The 12,935-nt window shown below is 40.5% G+C and overlaps 1 protein-coding gene across 1 annotated transcript in view; it reads right to left on the minus strand.

The window, feature by feature from the left end:
- Positions 1-4,802: 4,802 nt before the first annotated feature.
- Positions 4,803-12,935, minus strand: part of PTPRM (protein tyrosine phosphatase receptor type M) — a 1,084,438-nt gene continuing 1,076,305 nt past the window's right edge. Inside the window, exon 32 of the mRNA XM_042782070.1 lies at positions 4,803-4,965. Coding sequence (XP_042638004.1) covers positions 4,803-4,965 — 163 coding nt within the window. The remainder of the gene's footprint in view (positions 4,966-12,935) is intronic.

The raw sequence follows: 12,935 nt of genomic DNA on the forward strand, positions 1-12,935 counted from the left end.
CTTCAACGAGATGGATTGATATGGTGGCTGCAATGATGGGCTCAAGTATAGCAGGGATTGTGGGGCTGGCGCGGGATCGGGCAGTGTTTCGTTCTGCTGCGCATGGGGTCGCTATGAGTCGGAAATGACTTGACGGCACTTAACTACAACAACAACAACACAGGGGGTGTGGGAAAGCTTCCTTTCTGCCGCACCTGCTGTTTGAGACCAAGGTTCTCCGTTAGGCTGATCCTGTATTGATGTATCTTTCAGTACGCAAAACCCTTCTCAGTGCTGGCCCTGACACCGGGGGAAGAGGGGGTGAAACCATCTCAGTGATAATAATCATGGTAGAATTATTTGGCTCAGTGTTTCCATGCTGGTCACCCCAGGTAGACAGGTTCTATGCTGCATCACACTCAACGAGTCAGCTACATTTTTCTGACAATGGACGTAATGGGTCATTACTTTCATCATCTGTATCTTTAAACATCTAACTAGAACTTTCCTCATTCAAAAACCAAAACAAACAAACAAACAAACAAACTCACTGCCATTGAGTAGATTCTAACTCATAGCAACCCCTCCTTGGGTTCCCAAGGTGATATCTCTACGGAACTAGATTGCCCAACCTTCCTTCCGAGGAGTGGCTAGTGGGTTTGAACTGCCAGCCTTCTGGTTAGCAGTCAAATGCCTTAGGCACTATGCCACCAGAGCTCCCAAAAGCCCCATGCAAAATCCATGTCGACTCCCTGTCCAGAACCTCTCAGCATGTAAACTTCTCTTGGTTAGAGCAGAATCTCTTCTCCACAGAAAGGGTCGGCTGAGGATGTATTTGAGTCTGCTGCACAGAGGAAAAGTCTGCTTTTCTTCTAGAAGCCAGGCACTCTGTGAGTGTTGAGCATGTGTGGCAAGCCAGCCCCCCAGTCCTGCTGCAGGAGCACAGTTTGGAGGCAGGGGAGGGACAGGGATTTAAAAAGGAGTTATTCCAAACCCTTCCTTAAGAGGGCAGGAAGATTGACAACCGAGTGTGGGCTGAGTGTGGTTAACAAGGGCTAGCTCCTCCAGGGCTAAGGGCCTCCAACGGCCATGTGGCTGAGCTTATGGAAAATGGTATGCCCATCGAGGGTCACTAGAGAGGTTACACAGCTGGTGGGAGAGTCATAACTGGTGGGAGAGAGCTGTTCACCTCTCTGTCTCCCCACCTGACTCCATACTCTCCACACACATTCTCTCTCTCTCTCTCTCTCTCACACACACACACACACAGCCTGTAAATTCCACACTTTTCCAGGTAAAGTTACAGAAGAGCTAGTTTACACATATGAGTAGATTAATTCTGTATGCTGACAAAATTACAGGCCCATTTTGTAGGGGTATACATTGCATTCTGTGTTATTTTTTTGTGTGTACCCAAGAGGAGCGTGAAGGAAAAAGTGGTGAGTGAGGAAAGCAGGCCAGTGACACCTGCAGAGCAGCCTGCATCCCAGTTATGCAGGGAATGTTTCTCAGCCCTGGCTGCATGTCAGAATCACCTGGCTTGGGCCCATCCTCCAGGTCTCCTACTTAATTGGTCTGGGGCATGGCCTAGGCATGGGTATTTTTTAAAGCTCTCCAGGTGATTCTAATGTGCAGCCTGGCTTAAGAGTCTTGCCAGATTTGAACTAGGTTCCTTAACCTTGGCTGAACTTCAAATATTCTGATGCCTAAACCATGGGCTGGATCAACTAAATCAGAACTTCTGGTGGGAACCAGGTATCAGGATTTTTTTTTCTTCAAACTCCCAGGTTTGAGACCCACTGGGGAGGATACTTTATTTTCTTAACCTTACAAGGCATGTATGGTGGTAAGGAGTGGGTGTTATCATGAAAGTTGCTTACTGCACATTAAACAGTTTCTGAAATTAAGCTTGTAAACATACTTATTAGATTCCATTCCCTTTCCTATTTCCACATATTAATCTGTTCCTTCTTTCTCTAGGCATGAGAGGAAACACTTGTTCATTACACCCCTACCCTAAATCTTTCCTGGCAACTTTCTGCATTCCTGAATGTTTCTACATTCAAGCAGTAACACATCAACCCACAAGGATTTGTGACCACAGCTTTAATAGTGATTTCTTCCCTTTTGGACTTTCATGCATTTTTTTGATTACAGGTGGTCCCAACTTACAATGCCATCATAAATTGGTTCTCATGTAAGTTGAATATCTTTTTTTTTTTAGTTATCTTTATTATTGCTTTTATTATTAGCATCTTTATAAATTAGATCTTATTTATTTGAGGGGGTTGGAAACATTAGATATAAACTTACAGATATATTTTAATATATACTTATATTTTGCTCACTTTCTTTCCATTTTCATAGGCCTTAATGATCTTCATCTTTATATCCATGTCTAGAGCCTTCCTCACCTTCTTTTTCAGATTAGAACTTTCAGTGGCATGGCTTCTTTTGCTGGACAGATTGTTGGGGGCATAAGCAGTGCAGGTGTAACAGTGTGAAAAACTTGAATAACTTGGCTTCAAATTAATAATGATGCTTCTGATGGTATGAAATGCTGAGTAAGATCATGCTATAGGCCTAGTTAAGGAGCTCTGGTGGTGCAGTGGTTAAGGCACCCGCCAGCCACTCTTGGCAGAAAGATGATGCCATCTGTTTTCATAAATATTTACAGCCTTGGAGACCTTATGGGGCAGTTCTACTCTGTCCTATAAGGTTGCTATGAGTCAGAATCTTATTCAGTTGAAGAAGCTCAAACCCAATGCAGAGAGCACTGTGACTTTTTTCTCTAACCACCAGATAGTATCTATTGTCCTGTTAACAGTTACCATGACAAATTTATCAGAAAATGTTCTCAGGAAATTATAAAACATTCCTACCTACTTCAGTCATTAACCTTATCCTAAAACTTGTCTGCTCCTCAGTAGCTTGGGCCTCCAGGGATATTACTATCTCCATTATAATTACACATAACTATGGAAACACCCAGATTATTACAGGCTCATGGGAGTTCATTGGGTTAAATACCAAGTGCAGTCACAGGGAGAATACTTTAGTTGATGCACTTGTTTCCATATTCTGCTAGCATTCTGATCTGTACTAACTGCCTGGGTACCCTTTCCTCAACTGCCCCTCTCCCCCAGCCCAGAAGATGGACAGTTCAGGGGTGGGAGAACTCTTAAAATTCATGTGGGTGCCAGGGAGGGAGGTATACCTTACCCTCAAGGAGGGGTTAGTTCCAGTGAATCTGCAACATCAGGATGACACCAGACAGCCTTTCAGTGCCTGCACATTTAATCTGTTAGTATTTGAAAGGCACTAAGAACAGTGGCAGGTACACCTTGTAAGCACCACACAAATGCTAGCTGCTGGCATCCTCTTCTTTCTCCTCCTCTGACTCTGCATAGCATATCATACTGGCTAAGACTACCCGTGAAACATCCTGCCCTGGAGACACCCACACTACCAACAATCACATTAGTCACGTGTAGTTTCCAAGTATTTTCACATTGTATCCCCTCAATAAGCTAATATTATCCCAATTAAAAAAACTTAAGGCCCAAGAAGTTAAGTGACTTGTAGGATATTTAAATTGCCCAAGTTAATTTGTCCAAGGTCACTTAATTTGCACTAACAACAGAGTTAAGATTAGAATTTGGGTTTTGGTGGACTTTCATTCTGGAAGGGGACTAGCAGACAGAATTTGGGTACCACTCTCCTTTTGGCCACAGAAGCCAATGCAGTAACTGCTAACAGTTTGAGAGTGTGCACCTGGCCAAACAGACTTCTCTCTGCCAAATTCCCCAACCAACAACATGCTTCTTGGAAAAAGACAAGCTCATCAAGCATAAGACACATATCTTGGGAAAAGCAGATGTCCGTAGAGTCTGGCTTGTGTGGACTAGGATTTGGATATGTCCCAGGAGTCAGTCATCATTGAGGTCATGATGCCAGCATGTGGCAGTGTTTCATTGGCTTCTCAAATTTCAGATGGGAAGTATGACTTCTTTCTCAATGTTAGCTTGAATCTCAACTCTCTGTTTAGTCCCTTTAATTTTTTTTTTTAAGTTCTTTTTAATATTTTAATTTCATGACTACAGTTTTGTGGACAGAGAGATACACAGCTTTCCAGCACAGAGAGGGTCATGTCTTCCTCACACTCCCCCACCCTAGACCATCCCTCCAAACTTGGAATTAGCCCTGTGGTTTTCTTCAGATTCTTCCTCCCCTAACAGAGAAGTACAAAAACCTAATCTAAAAGCTTCCTCCTTTAAGCTATTCTCCTATTCTTAAGTCACAGTGGTTGGCATTTCAACATCTCCACATAAAAAGAGATTTCATGAAATGCTCTAAGAAAATAATTGCACATCGTCCTTTGTTTCTCAACTCCTTTAATCCTTTTCTCAGATATGGCCACCATAATTAAATGCAATATTGGGGATGTCAAACTAAAATTCACAGCTTTGATAAATATTAGGTGATTAAGCTATTTATAAAATATATAATTTAAAAATCTGGCATTTCATTTGCTATGATTATTTCTTCTCCAGGAAGACTAAGTGCTTAGCCACGTGGAAGGCACTGCTAGGAACAGAAATTAATAAGGACGTGTACTTGTGAGTTTCAACTATTTCCACATTTCAAACAAGTTGAGACAAAGCTCTTTGTGCAAAAGCAAAGACAGAGGGGGCAGAAGAAAGAAGGAGAAAGCCCTTACAAGTGAAGTGATTATGCTTTTGAGAATGACTCTTTTCCTTTGTGAATAAGTTTCCCTGCAGAGCTGAGCATTGGCATCAGCTTCAGGCTCATAAGGAAATGCTCTAGGTAGAAGAAGGGCATACTCCTACCAGAAGATCCACCATGTTGGGCTTATTGTTCCTCAGCGTCTTCACTGCGTGGAAGACGTCGACTGCCCTCTGGTGCCGCAGCATTTCACAGACGATGCTGATTGCACAGAATGTCCCGCTGCGGCCTCCTCCGTTTCTGTCATAAAAGAAATAAAATGGTTTGACTACTTTTGTCCTCACATTATATCTTGCACACAAGTCACGGAAATGTGCCACGTAAACTCAAGCAAGCTGGTAATGATACAGGCCTCTGAGGCCAGTGATGCTCACCTAGGCAATGCTTCTAATTAAAGACAGAAGTAAATTCACCACACCATTTGGCCCAGACTTCACCTGTAACCACATGAGAATTAGCATGTCCTTCTTCCCTAGCTCTGCGTTAGTCCCAGAAGATGCCACTTTCAGATAGCACCTTGCCTATCTCTATAGGAAGGGCCCACACCAGAGACTTTTCAGAGAACATACACCTTATATAACATCTGCCAGGAAAAGGATGATGAGCACAGTTATGTTCAAAGTTGTGCCTGGCCTTAAAAATAAATATTAATATTTAATTATTTTCTAAAACATAAGTGTTCTTTTGAAAAATAAAACACACTTTTTATTTTGAACTAATTCTAGACTTACAGAAAAGCTGCAAAAATATTACATAGAGTTTTGCTGGATACTGAAATTTCCCTGATGTTAAAACCTTACATAACAATAATATATTATCAAAGCCATGAAATTAACAATGGTACAATATTACCAACTAAATTACAGGTATCAGTCAAATTTCACCAGTCTTTTTCCACAAATGTCCTTTTTCTGGCCCTGGATCCCACACTGCATTTAGTTGTCATGTCTCCTTAATCTTCCAATCTGGGACAGGTCCTCAGTCATTCTCAGTCATTGACCTTGACACTTTTGAAGAGTACTAATCAGTTATTTTGTAGATTATCTCTTAATTTAGGTTTGTCTGCTCTTTCTCATGACTGGATTCAGGTTACACATTTTGGGCAAGAATGTCATAGAAGTGATGTTGCAAGGCCTTCAGAAGGCATCATATCAAGTGGCTCATGATGTTGATCTGTCTTATTACTGGTGATGGTAACCTTGGTCATGTGTAAAAACGATTTCTGCCAGATTATTTCTCTGTAAAGTTACTATCTTTCTCTGTTAGGGAACATTCACTAGGACTCTGCAAGTATCTTGTTTCTCTACCCAATAATTTTAGCATCCATTCGTAGATCTTTGCAAAAATTATGACAATGTTTGCTAATTAATGGTACTTCTCTATTTCCCTCTTTCCTTTGACATTTATTAATTGGAATTCTCCTGTAAGAAACAGCTGTCCCTATAGTCTCAGGGACATCTAGAACAACTGCATAACACAATTCATAAAAATAATGTTCTACATCCCAGTTTGGTGAGTAATGTCTGGGTCTTAAAAGTTTGCTAGTGGCCATTAAAGATAAAATTATTGGTCTCTTCCTGCCTAGAGCAAAGGAGGGGAAAGAAAACAAAAGACTCAAGGAAGCAATTAGTCCAAAGGACTAATGAAGCACATGAACCATAGCCTCGTCTAGCCTCAGAGCAGAACTAGATGGTGCCCAGTTACCACTATTGACTGCTCTGACCAAGAACAGAATAGAAGGTCCCAGTCATAATGGGTGAAATATGTGGACAAAATTCAAATTTGTAAAAAAAGATCAGACCATCTTCCTTCCAAGGAGTGGCTGGTGGGTTTGAACCACCAGCCTTCTGGTTAGCAGACAAGTGCTTTAGGCACTACCCTACCAGAGCTCCCAATTTTGTGTTTAATATTTATTGTATGGAATTATGGATTTATGAGACTTCTGAAATATATAAAATGGAAGGCTGGGCAATCTACTTTTCTGTAGTGATACTGCCTCAGAAACCCAAGGAGGGGTGGCTATAAATTGGATCTGACTTGGTAACATATAACAACAACAACTTAAAAAAACATTTGTTCCTTTAAAAAATTTTGCTCATTTATTTCTTAAAACCTTTATTATTTATTTATATTATTATGGAATTTATATATATTAATTTTATTCTATGAGTTAACATCTGAGAGTATTAATATTTATTTGTTGTTCAGATTATTCCAGCTTGGGCTATTAGGAGCTCCTTCAGTTTGGTTCCTATGCTCTTTTGACAAGCCCACATCTTTTTCTGAGCATTTTCTTACTTTCTGTAACTATGAGATGTCCCAGGTTCACCTTGCATTTTCCCTGTACCAGCTCTGGAATTAAGGAGCTCTGGTGGCATAGTGCCTATGGCATTTGACCGCTAACCAGAAAGTTGGTGGTTCAAACCTACCAGCCACTCTGCAAAACAGATACTGGGCAATCTACTTCTGTAAAGATCTACTGCTTTGGAAACCCAAAGGGTGTTGTGATGAGTTGGAATTGACTCGATGGCAGTGAGGTTTTTTTTTTTTTTTGGATTTAGCTCTGGAATTAACCACTTCTCCAAGGAGCTATGGGCTCTTTTTATTTTATTCAGTTGTATTTTTAAATAATCACATTAAAATTATTATGTCTAAAATAAATATTGTTTTAATATAATCAAGTTTCTAGTCAGCATTCAAGTTTCCCAGATCATTTCAGACATTTTCTTACAGCTACTTTGTTCATTCAGGTCTACACAGTGCATTTGGTTGGTAAGTCTTGCAAGATATTTTAATCTGTATGTTTTTCTTCACATTCTCCTTTTTCTTGGCAATTTGTTGAAAAAATTGGGTCATTTGTCCTGTAGAGATACCTACATTCTGGGTTTTTCTCGTTCATTGCATCTCTGTGATATCATTTATCATGTTCCTCTCTAACCCATTTTCCTGTAAATTTTTGGCCTCAGGATTTGATATGAATTTGGGATTGACTGATTGATTAGTTAACTGACAAAGATACTTTCAGTAGGAGGTAGTCACACGATATCTGGTTGCCCTTCCTCTTGTTATTTTAAGATGGATCATGGCATTCAAGTGTCAGTTTGCTTGGTCCATTATAGGATGCCAAATCAGCTTTTAAAATAAAGTATAATATGGCTACAATAGTGTCTACAAATGTTAAGTGTATATCTCAAATTAATTTTTATAAATGTACACACCATATGACCACCATCCAGATCAACATACAGACCATCATCAGTCCCCAGAGACCTCCCTCATACTCCTTTTGAGTCAATACCATCAATACCATAAACACCACCAAAGATAAACTCTGTTCTCATTGCTGGCACCATAAATTTCTTTTGCCTATTTTTAAACATTGTATATATGGAATCATATAGTTTGGCTTCTTTTATTCAATATTATCTATGTGAGAATCATCTATGTTGTGAGTATCAATAGTTTATTCTTTTATATTGCTAAGTAGAATCCCACTGAATTGATATACTACCATATAATTTATTTATCTAACAGCTTATTACAATTTGAGTGGCTTCCAGTTTTCAGGTATTATGAGTAAAGCTGCTATAAACATGTCTTGTGGTACATACATGCACTCCTGTCAGTCATACACCTAGGAGCGGAGAGCTCAGTCAAAGAGTACTTGTGTATTTAGCTTTAGTGGATGCTGTCAAATAGTTTTAAAGTGCGTATATCTACTTCCTACCAAGAGTGTGTGGGAGTGTGAGGTACTCCATATCTTCACAACACTTGGTATTATCATTTAGTTTTTTTTTTTTTTTTAATCTTTAGCCATTCTGTTGAGCATGCAATAGCATACAATCCTAGATTTAATGTGTATTTTCCTGAAAACTATGTATGTTGAGTTCCTTTTTGCACTTATTCATTCTTTGAATATCCTTTATAAATGAAGTGCCTGTCAAATCTTTTGCCCATTTAAAAGAATTGGTGTGGTTTGGTCTTTGTTTACTGACCCTCAGTTCATAGACATTCTGCCTATGAGACCTTTGTCAGATATATATATATATAATATAAAATGAAAAATATTTTCCCTCTCTGTGTCTTTTGACACACAGAAGTGTTTAAATTCAATGAAGGCCAGTTTATCAATATTTTACTTTATGGATAGAGTTTTATTATGCTCTATTTAATCTTTGATCACCTTGTTGTTGCTATGTGCCATCGAGTCAAACCCAACTCATAGCGTCCCCTCCTTGGGTTTCCAAGGCAGTATCACTACAGAAGTAGGATTGCCCAACCTTCCTTCCGAGGAGTGGCTGGTGGGTTTGAACCACCAGCCATTTGGTTAGCAGGCAAGTGTCTTAGCCACTATGCTACCAGAGCTCCCAAATGGTCATTAAAATTTTCTCCTGTGTTTCCTTCTAGAAATTTTGCTCTTCACATTTTGATCTAGGATCTATCTGGACGTTACTGACTTCTGTATATGGTGTGAGGATGAAGAACAATGTTCTAGGCAGTCTCTTCCCTGCTGCCTCTGGTGGGATGTGCCACAGTGGGATCTTCATTATAAACGAGGTCACCCAGAGATCTGTTCCTGGACTTTCTTTCTGCTTCATTTGTCTATTTCTATTTTCTATCCTTATACTAGTGCCAGGATGTCTGGTAGCATGGTGCCTAAGGCACTTGACTGCTAAGGGCTGGCGGTTCAAACCCACCAGCCACTCCTCAGAAGGAAGGTTGAGCAATCTACTTCCATAGTGTTACCACCTCAGAAATCCAAGGAGGGGTTGCTATGAGTCAGGTCCGACTCGACGGCACATCACAACAACAACAAACAACAACACTAGTACCATACTGCTCTTCTCATCAACATTTCACCTAATGGTTTAAGCAGTTGTCGACAATCATTGTCTACATTCATTATTTTCATCAATGGTTTTATTACATGGAAAACATGAATAAAGAAAATAATCCCTCATCAACTTTTTGCTTGCCTTGAGTATAAAAAAAATCAAACTCACTGCCATTGAGTCAATAGCAACCCCCACTGGGTTTCAGAGGTAGTAAATCTTTATGGGAGTAGATTGCTGTCTTCCTTCCACAGAGTGGCTGGTGGGTTTAGAACCACCAGCATTTTGGTTAGAAGTCAAATGTTTTAGGCACTAGACCACCAGAGCTCCTTAAGCATACAAAATAAAATACCCAAACCCACTGCAGTTGAGTCAATTTGACTCAGGTGGTATCTCTACAGAATGGGTTAGCAGTCAAATGTCTTAGGCACTATGCCACCAGAGCTCCCTACTTAAGCATGTTGTTGTTGTTGTTATGTGCCATGGTAAGCATAGGAATTACTTAATTCATTGTTATTGTTATGTGCCATTGAGTCAGACCCAACTCATAGTGAGCCCTTCCCTACAGAAGTAGATTGCCCAACCTTCCTTCTGAGGAGTGGCTGGTGGGTTTGAACGGCCAGTCTTCTGGTTAGCAGTCAAATGCCTTAGGCATTATGCTACCAGAGCTCCCACTTAATTCATAACACCTAGATATCTCTGTCTCTGGGCAGGAACTCTCAGCCCACAGCCATTAGGTGGCGCTACACTATGCTGAATGTGATGTTTTTACCTCAGAGGAAGAGCAAGGGGTGACTAGTGATTCAAATAACTGTTGACTATCAGAAGATACCAATTTAAACAATTTGTTTCTCACAGATGGAAAAAAAAAAAAAAAAAACACCTTAGCTTTAAGATATAAATTTAAACAAAAATAAATATACCAACAAGGCCTGGGTTATAAGCCCACCCTTAGTGCCAAGAGAAAGCAGGAGGTGTGGGTACCACAAGGACATTACAGTGGGGGAGAAAGTTCCCCAAAGAAAAGTCAAGTTTCTCTCACTAGGAGAAAGTGATGCTGGACAGGCAGTAGGGCTGAATCAGCAGATGTTCACCCTAGTCCATTACAGTGGAAGAACAGCCCCCTGTCTTTTAGAGTAAATAGATCAACACAATTGTTTCCCTTCTGGGATCACAGCTGTTTCCTGGATAAGTACAGTCAGTGGTTGTCTGTAAGGTGTGGCAACTGAAGGTAGCCTCCTAAAGACCTGACTTTGTATCTCCCCCTCACCAAGCCCATCCTGGTGCCTCAACCTCCTCCACTAGGATTTAGACCTCAGGTTAAAGCACTGGCTCTTGCTAAAAAATCAACAATAACAAAAAACTCACAGCCATCAAGTTGGTTCCGACTCATAGCAACCCCGAATGGGTTTCCCAGATTGTAAATCTCTATGGAAGTATTTCACACCACCTTCCTTCTGCAGAGCAGCTGGGGGTTTTGAACAGCTAATCTTCTGTTTAGCAGCCAAATTGCCTTATCCACTACAGCCCTTGCTAGAATGCTAATAATCTTAGGAAGAAAGACATACTACAATCCTAACTCTAGATGCTGGGGACTTCAGATGTGGAAGGGCATCTGAAAACTATTACGTAACATCTTAAAAAAAAACAAAAAAAAACCCAGCAGATAAAATACAAACTCTAAAATGTCCAATTTCATTGCTGCGATTGTGTCAACTCAGTGTGGTGACCTTATTTTATTCTGATCAGAGGCTACGTCTACACTTCTAGTTATTGTTAGGTTCTGCAGAGTTGGTTCCAACTCCTAGTGACCCTGTGTACAATGGGGTCATGTGCCATCTAGACTTAGATTAAAAAAAAAGGGGGGGGATGTGAACTGTTAATATATTCTTTTTGGCTTTTTCTTTTATTTTTTGGTAGAGATGTCTGTAATACACTGGGGAGGGGGGAACCAGTCAGGGGCAGGTGGGCAAAGGGTTGGGACCTCAAGTTGAGGACAAGTGTCAATAGGTTTATAAGACTCTTAAAGGGAATATTAAAAAACTTTCCCACAGAATGCAACATTGCTACACTTTGATTTGGTGAGAGGTAGAAAAGACAAAGGAGCTGGTAGGATTCTTCCTGGGAGGTGGTGGCACTGCTTGAGACAAAGGCATCTAAATGAAAGAAAGTCATGCCTGTTGCCAAATTTGCAATCTTAAAGGGTTGGCCTGCCTACAATAAAACTTGATTTTCCCTTCAAATTAGGAGAAATCTTACTGTGTGCTGCCAATGACACTCTGATGAAAAGTGACATACACTTACGCTTCAAGTTTCCACAAATTCTCTAAACATCTTCCTCAACTGCCATGACTTTTTAATTGCCTGTTCCACTAAGCCCCTTCCAGCTGGTTAGCTACATATTACTGCCAATGAAGAAATGCAAGTGAAAGTGCTTTGAAAAGTGTGACAGTCTATATTCAGTGGTTCTCAGCTTCGGTTGCACATTGAAATAATCTGGGAGTTTTTTAAAAATACTCATGTCTGCACCCCAACCCTAAAGATTTTTATTTAACTAGTTTGGGTGTGGCCTGGGCACCAGTTTTCTGTTTTGGTTTGAAAAGCTCCTCAAAAGATTCTAATGAACAGCCAATATTGAGAACCACTGCTCTGTAGGAGCTGTTTTCTAATTTTAATACATCAGAATCACCTAAAAAAAAAAAAAAAAAACCAAACAACTCACTGCCGTTGAGTTGGATCTGACTCACAGCGACCTCTCCTTGGGTTTCTGAGGCAGTACCACTATGGAAGTAGACTGCCCAACTTTCCTTCTGAGGAGAGGCTGGGGGGTTTGAACTGCCAGCCTTCTGGTTAGCAGTCAAATGCCTTAGGCACTACACCACCAGAGCTCCCTCAGAATCACCTAAAGGGCTGATAAAAACATAGATCTTGGGGACTGACCCCCGGAGTCCCTAGGTCTGGGGTGGAGCTGGAGAACTTACATTTCTAACAAGATTCCAGGTGATGCTAACATTGCTGACCTGGAGACCCCATTTTGGGGACCACTGCTCTAACCAAATCCTCCCACATTGCCAGACCAAAATCTCTCTTACAATCCACAAAGTAAAAAAGAGTAAGTTCCTTTGAAACTTCTGGTATGGTTTATAGTAGACTTAATAGATAGTATGCTGGTATACCAAGAAGCTCTGGTGGTATAGTGCCTAAGCATCTGACTGCTAACTATGAAGTTGGTGGTTCAAACCCACCAGCTCCTCCTCTAAAATTTTACAGCCTTAGAAACCCAATGAGGAAATTAGAGACAAGATGGTGGGCTAGGCAGAAGGACTGCACAGATCCTCTTCAACAAAGAAAAGGGAAACCAATTAACACAGACACAGA

Source organism: Orycteropus afer, unplaced genomic scaffold, assembly GCF_000298275.1.
Source record: "Orycteropus afer afer isolate SDZICR_OR568_19922 unplaced genomic scaffold, OryAfe1.0 scaffold00234, whole genome shotgun sequence".
NCBI classification, from domain to species: Eukaryota; Metazoa; Chordata; class Mammalia; order Tubulidentata; family Orycteropodidae; genus Orycteropus; species Orycteropus afer.